Below are 26773 nucleotides of genomic sequence, written 5' to 3'. Positions count from 1 at the left end.
TTCTATTTCCTCCTGCTTCTAGGAGTCACCACTGCTCAGATAAGGCAGGGGGTTCAAGCTTACCACCACAGCAACTCAGACTGCAGCTATGCCCAGCACAGCTCCTGTTCCTCCCTCGCTGTACCCTGTCCTGGACAGTACATATGACATGAAGAGGGACAGATGGACTCTAGCAAAAAGCGCGCTTAAAGGCAAATGTTAGCCGGACTTGATGGTACAGACCTATAATTCCAGCACTTGGGATGTGGAGGCAAGAGCATCAGGAGTTGAAGGTCAGTTCTGGCTACACAAGGCTAGCCTGAGCTACACAATTCAGTATTCTCAAATAATAACAACATTATTATTAAGAGGAGGGAGGAGCTGGGGAATAAGCCATGCCAACCTGCCATCCTGAGGTCAGATCTCTAGAACTCACCTAAGAGCCAGACATAGAAGTACATGCACCTGCGATCTTAAATGTCCCCTCAGGGGGAAGGGAGGCAAAAATTGTGGATATAAGGAAGTTCATGGTTCACATAGTCTGGCTACAAAGCAGTGAACAAAAGACCTTGTCTCGCACATGGTCAGCCTTCTCTGACCTCCACATGAACATTGTGGTACAAGCATGCCCCCCCATTTATGAACACGCACATACAAAGATTTTTTTTAAGTGAACAATGCTCACTTTTGCAGTGCTTATATTAAAACTGGAATGATACAGAGATGATTGGCATGGCCCCTACACAAGAATGGCATGCATAATCATGAAGAGCTCCATAGCTTTTGGATGGGGAAAGCTCACGAGGCCTCAACCCTACTGAAAGAACTACAGGCAAAAGGAAAGCTGAGAGCAGAAGAAATAGTCTTCCCCAGAGAGGAGCACACCAATTGGTTATCTCATACAAAATGGTCAATCTGAAAACAATACACACATAAGTAGCATACAGACTAAACAAGTTAAACTTATATACTTAGGAGTGCACAATAGAAAAAAAGTCATGGATTTGAAAGAGCAAGGAAGGATATATGAGAGGGTTTGGAGGGAGGAAAAAGAAAGTGATATAATTTTATTAAAATTTCTAAAAAATAAAAACTGAGCTCATGAAAGCAACCTTTCTTTTGTTCTGTTTAGTACAGATAGATGCCAGCACTAAGAACAGTGCTTAGAATGTACAGTTGTTTAGTAACAAATATGCTTAAAGAATTTTTTCTTAAAGTCAATGTTCTGCCTTCCTGAGAAATCATTGACTATCCTTCCTCAAACAAGACTAAGCAACAGATGGGACAAATACAGAGACTGCCTGCCACATGAATAGGCCAAAGCAGCCATCTGTCACACTTTTGTCCTCTGCACTATCGACGCCATCCAAAATGACCCCAGAAGAGGTGCCCTACAACATAAGAGCAGCTGCCAGGACAGGCATGGGGGAAATCTGCAGTCAGGCAGCCCCCCTGGACCAGCTCTTGGTTCTGAGACAGATCAGAACCATATGCGGACGCTCATATGGTAAGAAGCCCAGCGGCGGTGGCGGTGGAGTGCCTTTAACCCCAGCACTTGGGAGGCAGAGGCAGGCAGATCTTGGGAGTTCAAGGTTGGCCTGCTCTACAAGGCAGCCAGAGTTACACAGAGAAAACTTGTCTCAAAAACAAAAAACAAACAAACAAACAAATAAAAACCAACAACAATAAAAAGGAGGGCAGAAGCAGTGTGGCAGTTTCTGCACTGGGCCTAGAAGCGAAGGCTGCAATGTTCCCCTGCCGTGGCTGACCCAGTCTGTCCAAGGAGAAACAATGAAATATCAGGAGAGCTGGTCCAGGCCCGAGGACAGCCATTAGCACAGGGATCTCTCTGTCCGTGGGGGGGAACAACCACCAGAGCTCTCAGCAACCTCCCATCTCATGCACCTCGAGCTGAGAACGTAGCAACCTGAGGAACCCAAGGAAAAGAGTCCCAAGGACTTGACCATGTAACCATGCCACTTATAAGCAGCAATTTCAAACGACAGCAACTTTTAATTTCCTTTCCTTCAAATTGCATTATCCAAGTGCTTGCCGGAACATTAAAAGCACTATGGTGCATACCACACAGCCCTAGCTAGGACATACCTGTCATCAAATAGAATTTGATAGACACCTTCACCCCTCCACCTTGCTCAAAAAAAAAAAAAATCAAACTAAGTCTCCCCTGTCTAACACTCTGAAATTCACTTTCTGTACACAGAGGTAAGGACTCTGATTTAGGAAGCACTACAGTGCCCTGAACCTACCTTTACTGTCACTAGCAGAGCCAGTGTCACTGGAGGACAGGGTCAGAGCAGTAGCCAGCCCTCAGCTCAGTTTAGACATCGGTCTATGTCTACATCCAAACAGACTTAGGAAAGCCCACGCCTAAACCTGTCCGTGTGTGAAGACAGACAGCAGGAGAATAGTTACTGCCCAGCCCTGGCCGGTCACTAGTCTGAAGGGGCGGGGGAAAGCCTTCAGTGCTGAATGCGTGGCTGCCACCCAGAACTTCTCCTGGGAAGGAGGGAGGGATGCAGACTCTGGAGCAGTCAGAAGCCCCACACCTCCAGCTGGCTCCCATACCAGTTCTGAGATCTCTTTAGTCAACATTTCCAAGTATTCATGGGGTCCACCTGGACAGCCCAGGTCCCTCACCAGAACCCACTAACCTAATCTCCCTCCTAGTGGTATCACCCATCTCTCAAGACCCGAGGAGAAATGTCCTCCTCTTTGCCTCCAGCCTACTGACGTAACACCCTTCCTTCCGATTGTTACCAAGCCAACGCCCTCCTTGCTGTCTCCACTGTTCTTCTCCTAAGCCCTAGCCCACTTTATGGCTATGGGGTCACATGGCCCCTGCCTCCTGGACACTGGTGTGCAGGAAGGCAGGGTGGTGCACCCTCCTTACTCAGGCTGGAACCGCCCCTCTGCGCAGTCCAGTAGCCCCTACCTCACACTACCCACAAGCATGGTCTTGTCTGGTCAGACCATGTGCCTGGTCTGTCAGTCAGCTCTGAGGCGCCCTCACCTCCAAGACTCCCTAGACACAGTGAAGAGCTGTGGTCAGTCAGAAAGGCATGTACCTTGTGAACAGCCAGCCACCTGACATCTGGGAAGGGACAGAGACAGTCAAGCAGAGAGTAGCGGAATCTTGGGCCAACAGCGGAACTTCATTCCTAGAGGAGGTTGCAGCTTCTGAAACACTAGGTCAGAGCTTTTTGTTTACTAAAGATTCATTTACTTTCCTTTCTTGTGAAAGATTGTTTTGCCTGCACGTATGCCCGTATAACATGTACATATAGTGGCTGCTGAGTCAGAAAATGGTAGCAGATCCCCTGGTGGTAGCGTTAGACAGCTGTGAGGCGCCACAATAGTACTGGGAATCAAATGCAAGTCCTTCGGAAGAACAGTCAATGCTCTAAACCACTTAGCCAGCTCTCCAGCCCCAAACTGGACAGCTTTTACCAGATCATCACCACCCAAAAAAAGCCTGAACTCCAGCCTGCATGGAGAATCTTGAACAAATCTAGGCAAATGCAGTTTAATGTTTATTTTGACAAAGGCAAAATGTGCCTGTCACTTTGACGCCTCCAAAGGTCATGGCCCAGGCTCTGTCCACCACAGGAACCATTCACTCCACAGGCTCTAGCTGTCCTCTCATCGTCCCTCCGTCCAGCCTGACCTCCGTCTTATTTCCCACGCCACATTAAAGCCGTGGTTGCCAACCTAACCCGTGCTAGCCATGGCCAGCAGTCCTGCCTTCCAATTTCCGAATCAATCACCTTGCAGCCCCTCATTTTCCTCAGACCCAGAAAACCTTCTTCTATCTATCTCGCCTCAGCAGCTGGCTTCTCTCTTCCCAGCACCTAAAGAGTGCCTAGAGTCACCTGACTTCGGACTCCCTCCCCTCCACTGTCTCTAGAATCTCAACCTCCAGTATTCACTGCTCAAGTAAAAGGCATGGTTTTCTAAACATCTCCAACCAACAGAGTTTTCTTAAGGCTCTCGCCATAATCAAACTCAGCAAACTGATTCTTAATACCACTTCATACCCAGGCCATAGTTCCCTACATCTACCTCAGATGGCCTGGGTTCTGCCTCAGGTTGTTCCCACAGCTGAAAACTGTTCAAGAGAAAACAAAAACAATAAAGGACAAATCTGCCAGACCAGAGAGGCCACCACAGCAGCTCTTGAATGGGAGGGCTTCTGGCTGCCCACGCCTGCCCAGCTGCTCCCAGCCTGACCCGAAACTCTGCTCTTGCTTCCTCCAACCTTCTGCACAGTCTCATCGTGTGCTGCTGATCCCGTCCACCTCCCCACTTCTCACACACCACCAGGAAGGGCCTCAGCTGTCACACCTGCATCTCTTTCAGCACGTCTCTGCTCACTCCCCAGGGCCCTCCTAGCACCTCTGTCTAGCCTCTTGGGGGACATTCCTGTTTCCTTCCCCTTCCACCCCTTTATAAGGCTCCATACACCTGCCAGACGTCGACACACCCCTGCTCCATCCTGCGAAGGCTTCCGTGAAGGAAGTGCACACTCCCCCCATGGCCATCAGGACAAAGCTCCCTGTCTTGCGGTGAGAGCACACCACCCAGTTCACTTCTTAGCATGCTCAGATGACAGCAAATCCTTGCTCACTTTAGGCTTTCACCAGATCTCTGTCCTGGGTTCTCTCTGCAACCTTTAATCCAAGCCTGACTGACATCACCTTGTTCATCAGATTCTCCCGGCCATCAGTCTGATGACAGACTTTACACTGAAATACACAACAAACGTGCACCAACAGGGACAACATACAAAGGTGTGAGTCTTTAGGAAACCCACTGAGTTTGTCCCGGGCAGACACAAATAGCTACACTGCCAGGCCATAAGGCCTCATGGAACCATTAGCAGGTATTTGGTTCCCTGCTGGAACAAATGTCACCATCTGCTTCATGCCTATTTAACATGACTGTAAAGAAGTTCCCACAAAAATGGGACTCATAAGTAACCTGACAAGAAAGTCACGAAACCCCACTCCTGAATGCAGCCTTCAGCTTCCTGAAACTTACGTGCGCAACATTGGATGGCCGGCTGATCTGCTGGATGTCAGCGTTGTTTGTGATGTTTCGCAACGTCCGGACGGCCGGGCTCCAGGTCCCAAGCATTTCTGATCGCTCAGAACTCTGGAGGTTTTGTCCAGCAGCCATTAAATTACCCCGCATGTCAGGAGGCAGGATGTCCCCGGGGACTGGTGGGACATTGGCACACAGGTTAATAAGTCCCGGCCCTTTTCCCTGAGGCAGTCTGCGCTGAGCCGTGGTTAGTGGAGGGGCTTCAGCCGGGGCCCAGTTCAAGCTCCGCTCCTGCTTTTCGGGGGATGAATCAGAAGAGTCATCAAACATCAACTCCCCTTTGGACACCTCAGCTCTGGGCTTGGGCGAGAACGGCTGGTCAGGAGGAGAGGCTTCTGGAGAGCTGGCTGCACTCGACTTCTCAGTGCTGCCCTCGTTCTGAGAGTCTGGCTCCTCGTTGTCTCCCTCCTCTTCCTCCTCTTCCTCCTCCTCATAGATGATCAGGCGCGGGTGGTAAAAGGCTTCATCCTTCCTGCTCTTCTCAGACACGCAGTCCAGGACCCAGTCAGGGGTGACAATCTTAATACTTCCTCTCTTGACAGCACGCTCGTACTTCTCCTAGACATGAAGCATAAACACACTCAATGACGTTGTTTCCTCTTATCCTAGAATCATGCATTTGAGGAGGCAGTTTAAAGTGGGCTAGGGATACAGAGCTGGTGATGTCCCTGCCATGCTACCCAGAGGCAAAATCCATGCCTGTACCTGTGAGCTAGAGCTGTTGGAGGCACCATGGGAAGGAAAGGGCTGTGACTGCAGCAGGAAGCTTACAAGACTTGGTTGAGGGGGCTGGAGAGATGGCTCAGAGGTTAAGAGCACTGATTGCTCTTCCAGATGTCCTGAGTTCAATTCCCAGCAACCACATGGTGGCTCACAGCCATCTATAATGAGATCCGGTTCCCTCTTCTGGCATACAAACATACATGGAAGGAATGTTGTATACATAATAAATAAATAAATCTTTAAAAAAAAAAAAAGACTTGGTTGAAATGAACTCTATAGGTAATATCTTAAGTCCATACAGAGAACTAGAAATCTTCTGGAAAATGATACAGTGAAGACTTGAGATCTGTTTATATACACTAATGCTATTTATAAAGATGGCTATCCAAAACAGGATGACATTCACTAAGGGAATTTTGGGCAAGTACCTTCAAGTCAATACAGTAAGAATGGTCACAGGGGTATGTCTCTACCCCCACAAAACACAAGTTAAACATACAGTAAGAATAAAACTTAAAACCAGAACTAGGTGACAAGGTATAATGTTAGTACTAACTGCCGATTTGGCAATTAGGAGGCAGGCCACTGCGCACCTCTGTGGGAGATTATCTTTATTATATTTATTTTTTTTAAAGATTTATTTATTTATTATGTATACAGTGTTCTGTCTGCATGTATGCCTGAAGGCCAGAAGAGGGCACCAGATCTCATTACAGGTGGTTGTGAGCCACCATATGGTTGCTGGGAATTGAACTCAGGACCTTTGGAAGAGTAGGCAATACTCTTAACCTCTGAGCCATCTCTCCAGCCCCCTTAATTATGGGCAGGATGACGTCAGAACAGAGGCTCCTAGACAGTGTGAGGGGACGGCAAGCTGCTCTCTTCTTCTGACTGTGGACATGTGACTATCGCCCTACAGCTCCTGTCACTGTGCCTTCCCTGCCAGGATGCAGCTTCTCCCTTGCGCTGCTTTTGCCAAGAGTCTTTTCTTGCAACTTGGGTATGATAGTGAAGAACTGACAGGAGCAGGCCTGGGGAAGGCCTCCCAGGTAGGCTGTGACGGGAACACAGGTGTGGTGACTACCTAGTGAGGCGGGCAGACAGGCAGAGCACGGTCAGTGAGAAACGGAAGGAGAATGTCTGCCTCCCGTGAAGCCTCCTGAAGGATCAAAAATAATAAAATATAAGTGGCCTTAAAAACAAGAGTGTGTAAGTACTATTCAGTCAAATTACACCCATTTTCTCCTCTCTGGCCAACACACAGCACCAAAACTAATTAATGCCTACCTCCTTACACAGACCACACAGCCACAGCTGCAGTCTATATTGGAACAAGGACTGAACCAGGCTAGGAAGACAGAAGAATGCTTTCAGGCCTTGAGAAGGCCAGGCTCTGTGAAACAGGTTAGTCCTTACTGGCTGAGGTTTAACCTCAAAGTCTACCCCCAACTGACTACTTTGGAAAGTAGCTCAAAGGAAATGAAAGAAAGGGGACAGAGGATGGGCCCCTTCAGTGCATCAAATGCTGAAAATGCAGCAGGGATTTTGTGTAAACAAGTTTTATAGTAGGATTAAAAGATTTGACTTCCTAGTCAGGTAAATCCCAGCACTAGGGAGGTAGATGCAGGTAGATCTCTGAGTTTGAGAGTTTGGAGAGTTTGGGGTCAGCCTGATCTACACAGTGAGTTCTAGGACAGCCAGAGCTACGGGGGGGGGGGGGGGGGGTGTTAAATTCCATTACATACAAGTTTGAGGAGATTTATGCAATATGGGTCCTTGGTGGGTCAGTTACCTTTCATAGAAAGAAAAGTTTTTCACAGTAATAGTTCTAGACCAGCTAAGGCTACATAGTGAGACCCTGCCTCAAACAAACAAAGAAAATAACAGCTAAGCAAAGGAAAATGAGCAGAGCTGGGATCACAAAGTCAAAAGGCCACAGCTAACAAAGGGAGTTGGTTTTAACTGCTCCTCTATGCATATATGCACATCAGGAGGGCAAACAGCACTGCACTGCCCCAGGAGCAGATGCCAAATCCTTCATCCCTCACCCACCTGTAAGTGTTCTCTGCCAATATGCACGCTAGCATGTTAGTACCTTTGTTTTTTATTATTTTCCTCTCCACTGCAGAGGACGGAACTAAGGACCCCAAGCATGTGAGGCAAGCAAGCATCACAGGCCAGGGCAGACTATGCTACATCAGCATCAACACATGAATCTCCTGCGGACTGTCCGGCGTGCTGTTGGGACCCAACGCCCAAACCCAGGTCCTCTGGAAGAACCGTTAAGTGTGCTTATTAACAACTGAACCATATCTCCAGCCTCCAGATAATCGATGCGTAGTAAATAAATATTACAGGCTGAAATTCAAAGACTTGATATTTGACAAACCCACCCTACTCATGTATTTCCTCTTAAACTCATAACTGATAACAGACCTTTTATGACAGATACTAATATAAGCAGTTTTGCAAACAGAATCTAATCACTGCACAGAGCTCTGAAAACACCTTTGATTCTTATGTATAGAAGAGGATGGTGCATCAAAGTGCTTACCCCCTTGGGCTCTGGAACAATCAAATGTGTGCACTTCTTGTTGAGGTTCAGCTGGCAGTGGCCCCCGTGGAACGTAACCAAGGCCCACAGGGCACTTCTGTCCTCAGACGACACCTGGCAAAGAATGAGAAACACAACTTCATCACACATTCAACCACATTTCCATTTCCACTTTATTACACGGCAGTGTCCATACAATGCGCTCACTGGTGCTCTCCCTCAGCTGCCCAAAGGATGCTGGTAAGAAAAGTTAGAGCAGCATTCAGCCATTCTGTTACTCTCAGCAGCTCCCCAGATAAGAAGCCTTTTGCCATGTCACCAACTGAGCAAAACTTAGTGGCATCCTGGGCTGGGGAGGTAGCTGGGTGGTAGAGCTTATCTTGCATATACAAGGCCTTGGGTTAGATCCCAAGTACCACAAAGTAAAATTTAAAACTTCCCATCCATAGCTAGAGAGATTTTCATTAGTTAAGAACAACGACTGCTCTTCTAATGGACCAGGGTTCAATTCCCAGCACCCACATGGAGGCTCAAACCATCTGCAACTCCAGTTTCAGGGACTCCAACACCCTTTTCTAGTCTCCCTAGGCACTGCACACATGTGGTGCAGACAGACACACATGCAGGCAAAACAACCATACATATAAAATAAAAATAAATAAATCTTTTTAAAATTCCATCTGCATCCCAAAAGCAGAATAGAAGATTTTGGTCTATAACAAAAATGATACCCCCCAAAACATAAACAAAAAACAAAAAAAACAAAACAAAACAAACAAAAAAAAAACCAAAAAGGGCAGAAAGATTCCATTTGCCATCATTTCTAAAAATGTTCAAATATCAAAATTATATTTACAGAGGCCAGTGAGATGGCTTAATGGATAAAGCACTTGTCATGCAAGCCTGATGACGTCAGTCAATCCCAGGAACCCACATAAAAGCAAGAGAATCAACTTCACAAAACTGTCCTTGAACACTTGATCCCCCCCCCAAATTAATCCTAAAACTTCTGAATCATAATTACAAAGGACTTCTTCAAAATTAGCAACAAATACTAATTATGACAAGGATAAGCTACAAGATAAAAATAAAGTGAGTGGAAAGCCAGAGAAAACAAACATTCTATGGGAAAAGCCCAAAGCAGGTCTAGAAGCCCTGGTCCTTCCGCTTCAGAGATTAACAGACTCTAGACCCCGCCCTGCTGTCACTGTTGCCTGCCCTCTATCTTCCAGAAACTGTCACATGCTTCTTAAACTAACCTGACTATGACTGTGGCACACAGGACTTGCCACCAGCCCCAGGGACAATTGGGAACTGTGACACTGGCACCTGACACCCCAGTGTGTCAGCCCAGGTCCAACAGCACACATACTACCAGACCTCTGGGAAAGGGCAAGCTAACTCTGAAAGGATAAAATTTAACCTGAACAGTCAAAAGGAACACGTAAGAAATGTAACGCAGCATTCACCTTAAGGTAAACACACAGACACAGGAATCTTTTCTGGATAAACCATATTCTAAGCAGAAGACTATGGGCGTTAAAGAAGTCTGACTTTGTCTCCACATTTGCTTACAGTATGGATAAACAGCTTTTTGTTTGTTTGTTTTTTCAAGACAGGGTTTCTCTGTGTAACAACTGTAGCTGTCCTGAACTAGCTCTTGTAGACCAGGCTGGTCTTGAACTCAGAGATCCGATTGCCTCTGCCTCCCAAGTGCTGGGATTAAAGGTGTGCGCCACCACTGCCCGCAACAGCTGACTCCTTAATGCCAGCATGTAGTCCCTATGGATCCAACCTTGTTCAGTCACTCCTAGAGGCTATTCTGTATTCCACACTACTCTGACTGCACGCAAACTTTCTAAAGTCATTTTCAAATCAGTACCTGACCAGGCTATTCTACAGTGGTTTCCTGAAGCACTGGCAGAATGAGGTTTAATTATCTGACAAAAGACTGATCCAATGACTCACTATCCAATTTTTAGTTAAAATGAGTGTAAGACCTAATCTAGATGCAGCTTTACCACTTGAGAGGCCACGTCAGAAAGGACCGAATTCTTTAACCGGCCACAGTAACTGACCTTCACTGTGCACGTCCTGGCTCAGGCACACACCTCACTAGGCAAGGTGCATTATGCTACTATGAGAAGAATAGCAGGCAGGGGAGCCCCAGGAGAACTGGATCACTATCTCTGACAAGCAGTCCATCAACTCCGAGTGTACTACACCCACAGCAGCACAGACCTCTGCAGCAGTTGAGTCTGAGCTCCACACTGCACACCAGCGACCGCTGCCTCCTGCTCAAAGGATGTGGGGTACTTTTATTTTCACTCTTATACTTTTCTGCAATCTCCAAATTTTGCAAAGCAATCCCTTTAAGTTGGGAAAAGTACTTTTTTAAAAGCCATCCTTCTAAAGGCGTGTTGGCTCCAATGCTCTATTGCCTCTCCCAGTGTCAGGTTGAATCCCAGTTCTACAGCATGAGACCAAGGCAGCTTAGCCTGCCTGGCTCCTGGCCAATCACACCTAAATGCCACTGTCAACACACTAAACCAGCCATGTGCCAAGTCCTCCTCCTGCTATCAGTCCTCAACAACCTGCCTTCTCGTCCCTTTGTCCTCCCAATGTAGAATTCCCTGACTCCCAAAAAGATTTGATCCCCTACTACACCAACTGGCGATCCTCTCAGCTAGGCATGGTGGTGCATGCCTGCAACCCCCGCATCCGGGAAATGGAGACAGAAATTCCAGGCCATTCTTAGTGTCTTACTTTTCTACAGCTGTGGAGACACCATGACCGAGGCAGCACTGAACTGGGAACTTGCTCACACTTTCAGAGGGTTAATCCATGACTACCATGGTGGCGAGCACGGCAGCAGGCAGGCAGACATGACACTGGAGCAGCAGCTGAACGTCTGATCCACAAGCACAAGACAAAAAGAGACTGGACCTGGTGTGGGCTTCTGCAACCTTATAGCCCATCCCCTGTAACACACCTCCTCCAAAAAAGGCCACACCTCCTATCTTTCCCAACAGTTCCACCAACTGAGGACCAAATATTCAAATATATGAGCCTACGAAGGTCATTCTCATTCAAACCATGACACTTAGCTACACAGAAAACTTGAGGTTAAATGGGAATATATGTTTGGACTCTGTCTCAAACAGTGAGAGAGAGAAAGACAGAGTGTCAGTCTTCCCTTCTAGTCTCCACACACAAGAAAGAAAGCCCATGAACCCAGCTTCCATGGTCTCCTCCTCAGCCAGCTAACGCTGCTTACTAAAGACTAAGGTCCCCATATGGTGTGAGCCCTGAGTTGATCTGCTACCTCTCACAGGGCCCAGTACAGTCAAGAAATGTGATTGACAAGGAACTGTTATATTTGCAGACTACTCGATCTGAGCTGCACTGGCCTTCAAATTCCTGACTTCCTCTCCACACTACAGAGCTGTCTGCCTGCAATAATACCAGCACCAAGGAGATATTTCTGTGGGCAGGAGGCCTCTTCCCCCTATCCCTGGAAGAATACAGAAAGAAATGTTAGCTCTTCCCTAACACCGCAACAAGACAGAAACCCATGGAACCAAGCAGGCCTTGGCTCAGGTGGCCAAGCCTGGGTGTATGTACATGGGCTCATACAGTTATTGGTGACGGGGTGACAGCCTTGTGGAGTCCCCATGCAGGACAGAGCCTAATCATGAGGACAGCTATTGTGTTGTCCCTACCTGCACTGTGTGTTACAGAGCACTGTCTTCCTCCATGTGTCTGGCTATGTGCAACCTGTTCGTCTCCCGAGGGACGAGTTACACTGTAATTAATGTGTACCCCAAGCCCCTGAGCTTCCCATTGTACATATTTGTTAACACAGCTTAAAGCAAATTAACATTTTTAGCAATCATAAAACATTAGTGCTACCGGTGTACACTTATGCCGACAGTTGCAGGGTTTCTTCAAATAAGCTAGACAGCCCTCCCTTTTTTAAAGAAGTGCTGGTGTCAGGAGTGGTGTTGGAATCTCTGAGAGTTCGAGGCCAGCCTGATTTATACAGTGAATTCCAGGACTATATGGAAAAACTCTGTCAGAAAGAAAGAAAGAAAGAAGAGAGAGAGAGAGAGAGAGAGAGAGAGAGAGAGAGAGAGAGAGAGAGAGAGAGAAAGGTGCTTTTACCTCCCAGTACATACTGTGGCAGATCTATGTATGCATTAAGAGATCCACAAAGATCTAATGCTTCTAAATTTGGATTTTCCTACTCAATGAACTTGCTGAAGGATGCATAACCCTGTCATGACCTGGAAAATACATATTAGTCCCCAGAAAAAACTCTGCCTTTTGAGCCCCACAATTGACACCATCCACCTCTTAGTGTCTGGACACTAAGCCCCTCGCCTCCTTACTTTTTCATGGGTATCCTCCCGTTCCCCAGGCTGACCACCCGAGGTGTCTGCAGCCCAGATTCCAAGACCACTTAGAGGCCTGTGTAGCTCCTGAGCTTTCATCGCCTGGTTTCACTTGTCATCTTTTCTCTTCTCCTGATTCTGAACCACACAACTAGACCAAAGGAGCAGACACAACCAACCACACATAACCATTACAAACTCATGCTGATCCTTTGCCCAGAGAACAGCTGTTCCCAGGAATACAAACTACAACAGTAGCATACAATCCAACTTTTGTCTGCTCCTAACCAGTACCTTGCCTATCCAATACCCTTTCCAAGTAAATTCAATCCCTGTAACTGCATGCCTTACGCAAGGGTCTCTCAGGTCCCTGCAGCCTCCCCGCTATGCTGAAGAACTCCAATCATGCCACGTGTCCTCCAAGTTGCTCTATGTGAACCGCTCATTGATGCCGAGTCCCACTGCACACCACTGTACCCTCATCCCTTATACACCAACGCTACCTGATTTGCCATCAGCATGCCCAAGTCCTTGACCTGTCACTGCTAGGATCCATGCTCCACCCCAGTCTCCATCTCCACCTCTGTTCTCCTCTGGTGTAAAATTCTAATGTCCACCCTGACCCCCATCACGCCCACAGCTCCTGGACAAAATTCCCCAGTGCTGATCTTTAATCTCATTTTCCAGTTTCTAATGTAAATGTTTATAATCCAAAATTAAATATGTAGCGCAAACAGTAGGGGCTTCTTGCCCAAGCCCAAACTCAAGGAGCTATCCTACCACATGGTCTTCCCTGACCTCCCCTGCCCAGCCAGCCCTGCCTTCCCTAGGCACCAGGCATACCAACATGGCTTAAAGGCCTTCTGGGCCCAGTCCTATCTTCCTTCAACCCGCTCCACTCAAGCCTACTCAGGTCACACTCTGTCAGTGTGCCACCCCCCGAGCCACCAACACCCTCCTTTCCACAGCACAGTCACGCCTGGCCCTCTGTCTTCTTCACCTCCCATACAAGCATGGCAGGTGTGCTATAACCCCTCTGATGTGTTACATGCCTCCTACCATCACTATCCGGTAGCTACTGGTCTAAGACTACAAGTGTGTTCCTCACACTAAGCTCAGGCTAATATTTAATAACAATCTAACTAGTTCACTTAAAACTCATCAGCCAGACGGTGGTGGTGCACGCCTTGAATTCCAGCACTCAGAAGGCAGAGGCCAGTCAATCTGAGTTCGAGGCCAGCCTGGTCTACAGAGGGAGTTCTAGGACAGCCAGGGCTACACTGAGAAAACCTGTCTGAAAAAAAACAAAAAACAAAAGAGGACCTATAATCATCTTATATTAATTAGCATACTTTTGGCTCACATCTCTGTCCTCCCCACCCCCGACTCAGCCTGGCCCGGCCCCCCCTTCTCACAGTCTGAACCCCTTCTGGCAGAGGCAAAGCCTATGGAACCCAGAAGCCCAATGGATGCCAGGGTAAGGAAGTGAGACACACACTGCAGGTGAAGCACACGGCGCTATGCAGAGATGGAGACATGGTGACATGGCTTCACTTCCCATTTCTCTGATGTTGAATGTAAATCTGGAAAGCACAGAGGTTGTAGAGAAAACAGTAGGTGCTGCACATACCCAGAACCCCCAGCATTTACAAGTTTGTACATTAGCCAAAATTTAAGACTATTTTCATGTAAATATACAAATATACAAACGGGGGAAAGCACTAAAAAAACAAAGTAAAATTTAAAGAGGAAAAAAAAAGTAAAAAAAAAACAAAAAAAAAAAACAAATCTCAACGAATTCCTGTTCAAAGAAATAAAGGTGTGACTTTAATGGCTGCATCAAACCAGTGCAGCAGAACAAAAAAGGAGCCTTTATAATCCGCAGAAGTTCTAGAATTTTTATAAGACAGGAAAAAACAAGTAACTCCAGATAAACTTACTTACTCATTGCCTGGACAAAGGAGGGGTCACCAGACTGGCAACATCATGTGTTAAAGGTTAAGTCTAGCCAACAACCTAACAATGGTAAAAACCCAACACTCCCTGGTTCCCAACCTGGGCAAGGCTGAGGGAAGAGGAGACAAAGGCCAAGTCCTCCCCAGCTCACAAGCACCCTGCTCTGCTCCTTTCTCAGGCGCCTGAAGAAAGGGAGAACAGGCCAGCCCCACAGACCTCAGGCCGTCACAGGCACCCACGGACGGACAGTGGAGCCGCTGTGAACTGCACCTCGTCCTAAGGCACTCATCTTGGCAGCTGATACAGAGTATAGCCCTGATTTAGTTAGTGCTATGTTAGAGCGCAGGCCTCTGTCAGCTGCGGTCAGAACAGGACCCAACTACCAGGGATGTACTTTAAAACAATACCCACCTCTCAGGACCCAGAATTAACCACCAGTCAGTTCCTTCACTTCCTGCCTTCCCTAGTTGCCATAACACTGGGTGTCTTTTATATGCAGTTTTTCCACTTAGCACCATGTCCCAACTTTACGCACTTCTATAAACCTAAATTTTCTAAACTGTTCTGTAAGGCTATGAGCTAGGGTTCTTACGCACCTCCCCACAGTCACCTGTTTCTGACTTTGCCCTCCCATAGATAACATGCGCATGCCATCTTCATTCCAGGCCTCTCAACACTGGAGCATTGCAGTTCTCAATGTTAAAGCTTTTCAGACAGTTGCGCTGACTTTGCCTTCAGTGAGCAGTACATCCCCTGCATCCTCACCGGGACTAAATGCATCACAAATATAATAAGCAAAACTCTTATCTCAATATTAAAATGTTCACCTGACTAAAAACTACAGCAAATGGCTTGATGGGCTAATATAAGCTGAATCCACTCTTCAGAGTCATCTGCTAAGGTTTCTGCTATCGTTTTCTTATTCATCTATATGAAAATCCTTAAGACTACAAAACTAAGTGAATTTTTGTCATCTAATTTCAATTATTTTCTATATTCAAGGTTTAAATATCTGTATTTCTCTAAATTACGTATGTATGTATATTTTATGGTTAGACAATGATAAGTGTGCTAGAAGTTGATTATCAAATATCGTCAGTTTAGCACAAGGGTTCTATGGAACTGGTTAACAAACAGGTCACAGGTCCAAGCGCACCAGCGCTCAGAACCATCATAGACAATAACCATGCTTACCTGAGAAAGGCAGGCAGTGAGTCCAAAAAAAATCTGACAGGACTCTGGAGAGAAACCATTGACTCTGTCGGACAGTTATTAAGATTGCAATGAAGTAAGATGAGCACAGCTGGAACTTCACTAACACAAGCCCTGCCTGCCCTCTGGGGCAGGCGCTGCCACCTCCCTCCCGCTAGGAGCATCTGGAAAGTGAGACAGGCTGAAGATGACCAGAGACTGCAGAGCAGATGAGAGTGAAGCATGAGAGGAAGCGAGCCACTGTCAGCAAAGGACGCCACAAAATCCAATATTCTGTCCACAGCATCACTAGACGGACAGTGTGTCCATGGGAAACATTCCTGACCACTGTCTAACTACACACCAAGCAGATACACAGGATCAGACACACAAACACACACCCTAAGAAGCAACGTGCAGCACCACGGCTGTGCTTGTCCCACACGGGGCTCCTCTTTTAGAACAGACTGTGTGCTCTAAAGTCCGGCAGGACAACTCAGGGCCCTAGAATACAATTCCCAAGACCATGCCTCGTTCTAAGGTAGACTGCACCGTTCATCTGACTTCTGAGACCATCAAGCGCTGACAGAGCAGTTCTCCTGGAGACACGCGGTCTTCAACACAATGGAGCGTCGGAAAGGACCCACTGACATAGGTGGGTCAGGAACAGAGTAAACCACAATTGCTGTTAATCCCTTACAGATCCACTGACAAACCCTACATGTGGGCCGTTCCTGCCCATAATAAATGGAGACTCCAGCACAAGGTCCTCTGATCTATCAGTCAAGGCCTTTCTACTTTGCCATCAACAAATCTGAGTGACTATCAGCCGATCTTGAGCCCTCATTCTGGTCCTCTAGGTTTCTCTATGGACGGATAGGCAAAAGCTTAAATAACCTTCCTGAGGAAGACTGGTGAAGAGAAAAGGTCCAGAAAAGACACCACAGATAGAATACTTGACTCCATCCCAGAAAGGGATCCACTTTCCTGAGATTGGTTTGTCTGTTTGAAACCTGGGCTTATAAAGATAAAAAACAAACAAACAAACAAACAAAAAAAAAACCCCTTCACTCTTTGGACTTGGAATGAAGAATGAGAATTTCTAAGCCAGAACTGCATCCTCCAAGAAGAGCTGCTGAGAAAGGAAGGTTTGAGCATCCGAGGCCCTGGGGAGTGTCTTGGCTGAGTCCCTCTGCTGTGTGGCACAGCCGTAAAATGAAGTGACTGAATGATGGTGCCCATCCCCAGGTGCCCAGCCTGAACTTTAGTGTGCTTCCTGGATGGCAGGAATTATTTCCAAAGTCAAGCTCTGCTTGGACTGCCTCTCCAGTGAAGCTTTATCCTGACAGAGTAAACCAGAAGCCTTTAGACCAACAGGAAGAAACAGAAATGGTGAGGAATATCCCAGTTGAGACCAAGACAGGATCCTGGACAGTTATGAGGGAAAAATACGACGTGGCTGACACAGGTCAGGAGGAGACTATACACAGTAGAGTGAGTTCGCTTTTGGTTTTCACACAGGGTCTCATGTACTCAGGCTAGCCTTGAAACTCTCTTATAAAGCTAAGGATAACCTTTAACTATTGATCCTCTTGCCTCCACCTCCTGAGTCCTGGGATTATGGGCATACATCATCATGCCCAAATCATGCAATGTTGGGGACTGAGCCCAGGGCCTAAAATTAAGATAGCCCTTTATTAACTGAGCTGCAACCTCCCCGCTCCAAGCCCCAAAGAATAAGGTTATCACCACTCTATTTTCACATACAAAGCAAGGGTTGAGTGGAGAGTATAGAATAATAAACCTGTCATAGGATCTAACTAACTAAAAAGAGGAATACTTATCAAACCAGGAGCCTCCTTCTCGTGTTCTCTACGAGTCATACATGATTTGCTCACCTGACTTCGAGTTCTAAAACTATTTTTTGTCTAAATAGACATTGTAAGACTGAAAAGAGCTAGAACTCTGGGTCCTCGGCACAACTGCTGATCACTGCTTTTTGATGCAGGTAATGACGAGGACCAGGTACATACCATTTCATACAGGATAGGAAAGAGCAGGGACAGAGGTGCAGAGGAAACGGCCAGTCCCATTCATGAGCCCACTAACTGGATGTATCTTAAACCCACAGTTATCCCCAGACTCTCGCTCATGAGCCCACTAACTCAATGCATTTTAAACCCACAGCTATCCCCCAACCTTGATGTAGAAAAGGATACGGCAGGAGAGCACCACACTGCACGGACAGAGTCACCCAGGAAGGCTGAAAAAGAAAAAAAAATGACACAAATAAAAAACCATTCACAATCTGTGACCAAAATGGTATGACTTCACTAGTAGTTGCTTCTGGAAATTAAATGGCTCTGTTGTGACCCACTACAGATGTCCACCAGGGAGCAGCAACCCAAGATCATGTGCCCAGGCCACAAACCCCAGCCCCAGAATGACGCAGCCACTGCATTCCTTAGGCTTGTGACAGATACAGAAGTTTAGATCCACACACCCTTACTACTGCCCACCTCACCCACCAGCACAGCCCAGTCAGGGAACAGACTAAATTCACAAGGTTTTGGTTTTACTTAAAACCAGGGATACACAATATTTACAAACCATTAAAGACAAACCTTTTCTAATCTTATGAATTCCAAACTTGCATTCTCTACAAGATGAACTAAGAGCTGCCTTCCAGGTACTTTATATCCTTGGAAAATTAGCTTGCCTTGTATTTCTATTCAATTTTAAAAATTAGATCAACTGTTACTATTCTAATAACTCTATTTCAAGAAATGACAATCTGGAAGCCTAGCCATGGTGCCCGTTAGCCAGCTGACTTCGAGAAGCTTGGACAGACAAATCATATATACTCAATTGCTCATTACTGAGGCAGCACTGTAGTCAGCAAAATACATTCCAATTCTGTGCAGAATGGTGTGAGGCTCGGGGCAGACAGTGAACAGGAAGAATGCAGTCTCTGCTCTGCTGATTGGTAAGGCATACACTGCAGTCAGGTCTACCTCACTGATGTGAACTCAGAGAGTGCCCTACCTGGCATTTTTTCAACACATGTTAATTCTTTTTTCCTTTTTCTTTTTTCTTTTTTTGATTTGAGAGAGGGTCTCATGAATCCCAGGCTGCACTCAAACTTGATATATAGCCAAGGTTGGTCTTGAATTTGTGACCATACTAGAATTTCAGGCCTAATCCACCATGCCTGGCTAAAGCCTGTTCTCTATGACAAGAATAGTAAATATTTTACAAAATGAAGATTGCCTGTATCTGGGATAATTTCACCAGAGACATGAGCTGACTTACTGCATAGTACAGTGCTCTGGCAAAAGCCCTTGCCATTTCCTTGCATTAGCCAACACTGCTGCCTACTTTCTGATAATTCTAATTCCTATGAAATCTAGGTACTGAGTCAACATCAATGACCTGTACTGGACCAGGCATGGCGGTGCAAACCTGTATCCCTTGCAATGGATTTGGCAAGGTAAGAGGACAAGGCCTAGATCATATACCAAGATCATTTTGGAAACAAAACAAGTTTTGTGACTGACTCTTCCGAATCCAGAGCACCTCTCATGACCAAACTTTCTTCCCAACAGGGACACCCAGAAGGCAAGCATGAGAACCTGTGGAGCTACAACTGAGCTTACAGGAGTATTCCCTGAAACAGTACTGCTGGCTGTCATCAGTCTGCACCCAGAAAGCTGTCACAACCTGCAACAATGTACTATGGGAAGTCTGGACTGGACAACAATGGTGGCACTTTTCTTCTGCTCAGTGGGAAGGGGCCACGGGAACCCAAAGTGCTCTCAGGCAGCTTTAGACAGCACCGGTTTGGAAATGAACCCCTTTACATAACATCCACCCAGCTTCATAGCCCTAGAAAGCCTTCACAAAGGCTGAGTAGGGTTCCTCAACTTAAAGGCCACTTCCAAGTTCATTCCAAGCAGAGAAAGGTTACCTCTCCAAGCACCAGAGTAATTAATTCAAAGCTGGGCCCACTAGTAAAGTAGAATGGAAAGAGGCTAGAGATGGCTCAGCTGTTAAGAGCACTGGCTGCTCTCCCACAAGACCGAGGTTTGATTCCCAGCACCCATATGGTGGTTCATAACCATCTATAACTCTAGTACCTGGGAATTCAATGCCCTAATCTGGCCTCCACAAGAACCAGGTACATTCATGGTACATAGACACATGCACACAAAACACTCATACAAATAAAATAATATAATTTTTTAAAAAGTTAGTATCCAGGTTGTGGTGGTTTGAATTAAGAATGGCCCCATAGCACTCAGGAGGCAGAGGCGGGCAGATCTCTGTGAGTTTGAGGCCAGTCTGGTTTACAAGAGCTAGTTCCAGGACAGGCTCCAAAGCTACAGAGAAACCCTGTCTCAAAAAAAAAACAAAACAAAACAAAAAAAAGGCCCCCATAATGCTCACATATTTCACATATTTGAATCTTTAGTCATCAGCAAGTGGCGCTATCTGAGAAGGATTAGGAGAGGCCTTGTCAGAGGAAGTGTGTCACTGTGGGTGGGTGCTGAGGTTTCAAAAGCCCATGTTAGGCCCAGTTCTCTCATAAGGATCAGAATGTAGCCTTCAGTTACTTCTCCAGCACCTGCCTGCATGTCACCACGCTCCCCGCCATGGTGACAATGGACTAAACCTCTCAGACTATAAGCATGCCTCCAGAGGAACGACTGCCTTCATCAGTGTCTCTTCACAGCAAAAGTGACTAAGACAGAAGGCTAGGTAGGTCAAATAAGGTGCCTGCCCCGGGAACTAGGTCTTAGCCACCCCAACTCCCACCCAAATCCACGTTCCAGCACCTGCACGGGATTAAGTACAGGCCTCAGCTCAGACTCAGAATAAGGCAGGAAGTGCCCCCAAAGACTCAACTGCATGCAGGTTGGCTCTCAGGTTAGCAGCTGCTGGCTAGCGCAGGCACTGCCACGAACAAGTGGACTGAGACGCTGACAGGAGTCGCCTGTTCAAGAACTACAGCCAAAGCAGGCAGAGTGGAACAGGGTACAGTCTGCCACAGTGGTAGCATGACAGTTCTTAAAAGACGGAGCGGCCACACTGTACACAGGCTCAGCCTAAAATTTTGTAATCACCATTCTGAAATGTCATCTTTGAACTGGACACTCCTCCTGCAGAACAAAGCTACCTGTCTGTCCTGCTGGCCATAGCTCACTGATCCTGTAGACAGTGGGATCTGGCAATTTCATTACTTTTTATCAGACGCTTGTACCCCAGTATTTACCTATTGTTCATCTCCCTTCTATCTTCCCTTGACACGTCAGCAGCTTCAACAATCTATATTTGTTTTTTCCCTTGGCACTGACGTTAGAACCTGGGGCTTCATATATATGTTCAACACTGCCCTGCCACCAACCTACACCCGCAGTCTAAGTACGAATGTACATGTGTTGTGTATGAGAGATGCACCTGTGCATACACATGCCGAGGTCAGAGGACATCAGATGGCCTTCCTTCTCTATCACTCTCTGCCCTAGTCCTTGGAACAGTTCCTCACTAAACTTGAAATTGGCTGGTGACCAAGAAAACCCAGCAATCCTCCTGTCTCCATCCCCCCTAGTACTGGGGTCACAGATATACATGGTCATGCATAGTTTTCATGGATGCTATGGATCAGAACCCAGGTCCTGATGCAAGCAAGCTCTGTTACCCACTGAGTCACTCATCTCCCCAGCTCTAATTATCAAATCATGTGATAAGCTATCTTACACATGAATTTTATCTCAGAGACTAAGGGGGTAACACAAATATTTATTGCAAAGGAAGTCTTGGGGTCAACTGTGTTAAGATTCATCACTTGGTCTGGCAACAGTGACCTAGGCCCAAACACATGTTTGTAAGGTAAGGCTTTCCCTCTAAATCCGTATGAGACACACAACCACTTTACTAGAGTGACTAACAGAAAGCGAGCTCACAGAAAGGGGGGGCTGCGATGCAAACCAAAGAAGCCTGCCCTGGCGCATAGCCAGATGTCTGGCAAGCTTTAGCAAGAAGCAGCAGGTGAAGTGCCCACGAACCACACTGAGCACCAATCTTCAGAGACATAGTGGGGCTGAGCAAGCACGCATGCTAACGCACAGATGTGACCACTGTATTTACTGCTACAAACAACCTCTCAGGTGGCAATTGTCTGACAATATGGGTCAAGAACCTCTCTGTGACTCCTGAGGCAGACCACCATTCAGGATCATTTTCAAAGACAAGTTGGCAAGCCTGCAAAATTTTCTAGACATGATGCCGGGAGGGCACCACACCCACTGCCAGCCACCCCTCAACACCTGATCTGACTCACTCACCTCACTCCTAACTGCTACTGTAGAACCACGGCCACTAAATTGTTGGCTTGGGAAAGTAAAGTATTGACCAGCATGAAGAGGGGTAATGGTAGCAGGTAAGGAACAAAACTGAAGTGTCACACAGAGGTAACCCACGTTACACACACATCCTGATTTGCCAGTCCCCACAGTACAAGATGCAGGTGAACAAAATGCTCACTAGCTAAAGCCCCACATTCTACACACAAGCGCCCACAGGTCATGAAGAGCAGTCCAGACGGCCACCAGGTGGAAAGCCAGTAGACTGACCCTTATGGGAGATGAGGGCAGTGAGCAGGGCAGAGGTCTCCTCCCTTCAGCTATCCAGTTGGAGATCAGGAATACCGGTCACCAGGGAAAGGACAGCTTTTAGAAGCTTCTGGAATCAAATATTCCTTCCTAAGATATAAAGCACCTATCTGACGAGGCAGCAAAGCCACTTCCTAGGGCAGATTTCCTGAGCTGGAGAGCTGGGAGGAAGCGAGAGCAAGGGAGTACTCCTACACCACAGCAACCTGGCCAGTCATGGAACCACAAGTCCCCAAGTTAAGGCAGGAGACTACAGTTTCAGCGCTTCATTCACCTGATGACACCCCACTGCTGTGGAGACACATGACACAAGCAGAGGCTCAGACTTTCTACTGACCTTTACAACAGGCAAGTCAAAAACTTCCCTGGCTTCTCCCACCTCAGGGTTGTCCCCATCCTCTGAAATGATGTGAGAGGCCAGAGCATTGTAGGAGACTTCCTTGGCTTTCCCAGCTTTAAGAAGCTGAATAACCTAAGAAAAGAAAACAAACAATACAATTAATTTTAAAAAATATTGTATTGCCTTCCTGATCAAAGAAGTCATTATTAGCAATAACAGAAACATTTAATAAAAACACACCCTGTCCCCCACAGAGAAGCTCTCTCCTGAATGGAAAAAAAAAAAACAATGAAATGGTTTTGGACAATAAAATGCAGGCAGCCCTGATTCACAGTCCAAGTCACAGGGATGCAGTCGCTAGCTCCTGGCCGTCCGCTACACCAGGACACAACAGCACCTGCTGAGTTCCACAGAACCTGTTCTCGGTCTCCAACCCAAAGGCTGGGGCTTGGCAGTTCACCACAGTCAGCAAACTTCTGGAGGCAGAGACCCACCAGGAGAATCCTGACTTGTGGGTACCCATCAGGCAAAAAGCACACACTGAGGGAGGGCCCAGCAGGGGAGTTCAGATCACAATGGACAGTGTAGTCTTGTGTGCTATGTACCTTCCTTAAATCATGGAAGGCTATCACAAAGGAAGAGGGTACCACTAGATCTTATAAAAGGACATCAACATAGAAATACATGGGTTGGCCATGTACCCAGACAGACTTGTGAAGACACAACTGTGACAAATTCTCACATCTGTCAGAGGCAGGTCACTAAAGAAATGTCAGAAGCAACAGAAGGAAAACAGGATAGAATTAACCAGGCAGTAACTAAACAGCATGCAAGCATAACAGAAAAGCCAAGATGGAAATGCTGGCATCTTCCAGAGTGACTGATTGGAAGCAGAGAGAAAGGGCACTGCTGGGCTTTGGTGTGGGTGTGGGCACACTACTCTTTGGTCCCACGTGACACCTAGTGAGAGACCTCCAGTTAAACCGAGAGAGGAGCCTGGCTCTCCAGTGATCTTAACCAGCCGTAACAGATGGGAATCAAAGTTCTGAGAGTCACTGGATCCAGGCAGCCACCTGGATGCCAAAAGCATCCAGGACACATGGAGCAAACAGTAGCACCAGGGGGAGCAACCTGACGGGGAGTGCAGGCCGGAGTCAAGGAAGAGACAAAGCAGCCGTGTCTGGGACAGTCTATCATTTAAGAACGGGAGCAATGGGTAAGTGTGTCTGAAGCAAGGAAAATCGGCAGTCACCAGCCACAAAGCCATCCTACCTGGAACCCAAGTGTCTTTACTTTCTCCCTGCCCCAACTTTGCTTTACATTCAGGAACACGCACACAGCAAGCCCTCCCCGGCCTTGTCCTTCCCAGGTGCCACTGCTTTCTTTTTGTGACAAATTTCCAGAAACAAGTCTTACTTTGCTGTCCTTTCCCTGTTATTAGCTCTTCAGCTCCCTGCGGTGAAAACCATCCCATCAAACTGTGGGAACTGTATCTTTCAGATACCGAAGACACCAAACCTTCTTCCCAAACTGTACATTATCAGTTCTGTCTCACAGAAGCCACCTCGTAACTCCGCCTAGTGACCATCAGGACACATGCCAAGTACATATAAATGCCTTCGATCCCTAGCACAGACATTCCATGTTGGGGAAACAACTTGGTGTGCTCAGGATCTGCTTAGTTAACTAACACTCAGCAGCTACAGCACCTACACCTGTTCACAGGATGCAGCATGCACGAACACTCTTCTGTGGCACACTGTGTACCAGGCCCAATGCCCGGCCTGTGCTGGAGTGCTCACCACCTGTGAGCGTCCTCAATCCGTGTCACAAGACTCAAGGAAGAGGTAGTGGGCTCTAAACCTTTTCGAAAACACACTATTTCAGATTACAAGGGCATGCCAGGGAGATTTTTTAAACACTCAGATTTCACACATAGTTGGGCAAACAGCTCAGTTCAGTGTGTTCCTGGTTTCAAGTGACACTTAGTCCGAGTCCCTTGTAAGAGCCAAAGTCCCACAATGAAAAATAAGAAAGGGTGAAAAGAGAGGTGGGGTAGTGGGGTGATCAGTACTGGAAAAAGCCAGTTCAAGCACTCATCCTGATCACTCTGGGCTCAGCCAGAAGTCTCTACAATAGACCCAACGGACCTGTTACTAGGATACAAGTACGAGCCTCTGGAAGGCCATGTTCAGTGGCTCTTAGTCAATTCCTTCCTTAGGACCCGTCACGAGACACCGAAGGCCACACAACTACTTGCACACTTGAGGAAAGATAATGTCTGGGACGCTGTCCTGAAGATACCACAACCACAGGCAGTGTCCTGGGGATGGATCCAAACCCACGGTTACTCGCACCAATCACTGTGACCGTGTGGGTAGGGTACCTTCCAAACCTACCGTACAATCCAACCTTAGGGAAAATCAGGGGCCGAAAGGGCAGGCCCCTCGGCAAGGGACGCTCTCAGCAGGGCCCCGCAAGATGCTCGGCCGGCGGCCGTGCCGGGTCGGTGCTCGCGAGGCCCCTCCCGCGGCCCTTCGCGGCCCGGCGTGCCCCGCGGCTCCGGCCTGGAGTCCTGCAGGGCGTGCGCGCGCCGAAACAGGGGATGGCACGACGGAGGGGCCCCGCGCGGGCGGTACCTGCGGGTCGATGTCGCCCACCGCGTAGTACTTGACCTCGCGAAACAGATCCTCCGGAACTTCGGGCGCCGGCTCCGACATGATCGCGGCGGCGCGGCGGCGCCCGGCCCCGCGTCACCCGGCCCGCCGCGCCCAGCGCCCGCAGCGACGCCAACTGCTTGGCCGCACAGCCCGGGCCGCAGCCGCCGCTGCACTCCGACCGGCGCCCCCGCCCGCCCGAGGCCCGGAGCGCGGGAGCAGCGCGCGCCCTGAGGCACGTACCACCGCACCGGGCAGGCAGGGGAGCACATGGCGCTGCCCACTCCCGTGCGCCGAACAACGCCTCTTCCACGGCTGCCCCGGGTCCCAGAGCCAATATGATGTATTATTTCGCACATCCCATGGCAACCCCGCGCCTGCCAAGTTCCCAAGACCGAGAACAGAGGACATGGAAAGCCTGTATCCCCTACGTAGCCGCGGTGGACCAGTCAGGGGGCGGGGCCTGGGCGGGGCTCCCGTCACCCCGCGCGGCCACCCGGCAGCGCATGCGCGAAGGGGCGGGGCCTCCTCGCGGAGGACTACTTGCCGAACTCCCCGAGCGAGACTCTGGTGTCGCCGCCACTCCTGCTGGGAAGCGCACGTTCAAGCTTAGGGCCAGGCGGACCCTGACTAATGGTCGGTTTCTTTCGTCCGCTCCTTTCGCGTCTGCTACAGCAGTCAGCCGGGAACAGAGCCTTGGCGAGGCGCTTAAGAGCCAGGTAGAGACGGCGACATGGCTCAGCAGGCAAAAAGCACCTGCCGCCGAGCTGAGTTCGATCCCCGGGACCCACGTGGCAGAAAGCGAGAACCGACTCCTGCAAGTTGTTCTCTGACCTCCACACACACACCGTGGCACACACATACTAAATAAATGTAAATTGTTCTTTGTGTTGGAGTATTCCCTACATATATTATAGCTTGGTACCCACAGCGGTCAGAAGAGGGCTTTCAAATCCCCTGGAACTGGAGTTACCATGTGGGTACTGAAAACCAAACTTCTAGCCAAAAGGATGCAAGAGCACCAAGTGTTCTTAACTGCTGAGCCATCCAGCTCTCAGGCAATTAGCTTTTAAAGGTAAACAGCAAAATCCATAATAATTATCTTCACGGGTGTCTATATTGTGTTGTGCAGAGTTACAGGAAACAATGTCAAGTTGAAACTTTTGTTGGGTTTTCACAGAATGACA

The 26773-nt window shown here is 47.8% G+C and overlaps 1 protein-coding gene and 1 non-coding gene across 2 annotated transcripts in view; one reads left to right on the top strand and one right to left on the bottom strand.

Annotated features, from left to right (window-relative positions):
- Positions 1-25791, bottom strand: part of Paxip1 (PAX interacting protein 1) — a 49128-nt gene extending 23337 nt beyond the window's left edge. The window contains exons 1-6 of the mRNA XM_075955013.1: positions 25569-25791; positions 22927-23061; positions 18138-18181; positions 15922-15985; positions 8378-8491; positions 5038-5658 (exon numbers count right to left, since the gene is read on the bottom strand). Of these exons, the coding sequence (XP_075811128.1) occupies positions 5038-5658; positions 8378-8491; positions 15922-15985; positions 18138-18181; positions 22927-23061; positions 25569-25649 (1059 nt within the window). The 5' untranslated portion in view covers positions 25650-25791. The remainder of the gene's footprint in view (positions 1-5037; positions 5659-8377; positions 8492-15921; positions 15986-18137; positions 18182-22926; positions 23062-25568) is intronic.
- On the top strand, positions 661-763 carry LOC142839630 (U6 spliceosomal RNA). Its single transcript, XR_012908800.1, has one exon. It is a non-coding gene; the product is annotated as a U6 spliceosomal RNA (small nuclear RNA).
- Positions 25792-26773: the final 982 nt, after the last annotated feature.

This window comes from Microtus pennsylvanicus, chromosome 21 (assembly GCF_037038515.1).
Source record: "Microtus pennsylvanicus isolate mMicPen1 chromosome 21, mMicPen1.hap1, whole genome shotgun sequence".
NCBI lineage: Eukaryota > Metazoa > Chordata > Mammalia > Rodentia > Cricetidae > Microtus > Microtus pennsylvanicus.
The sequence above is the reverse complement of the archived record's forward strand: the minus strand, read 5'-3'. Positions and strand labels throughout refer to the sequence as shown.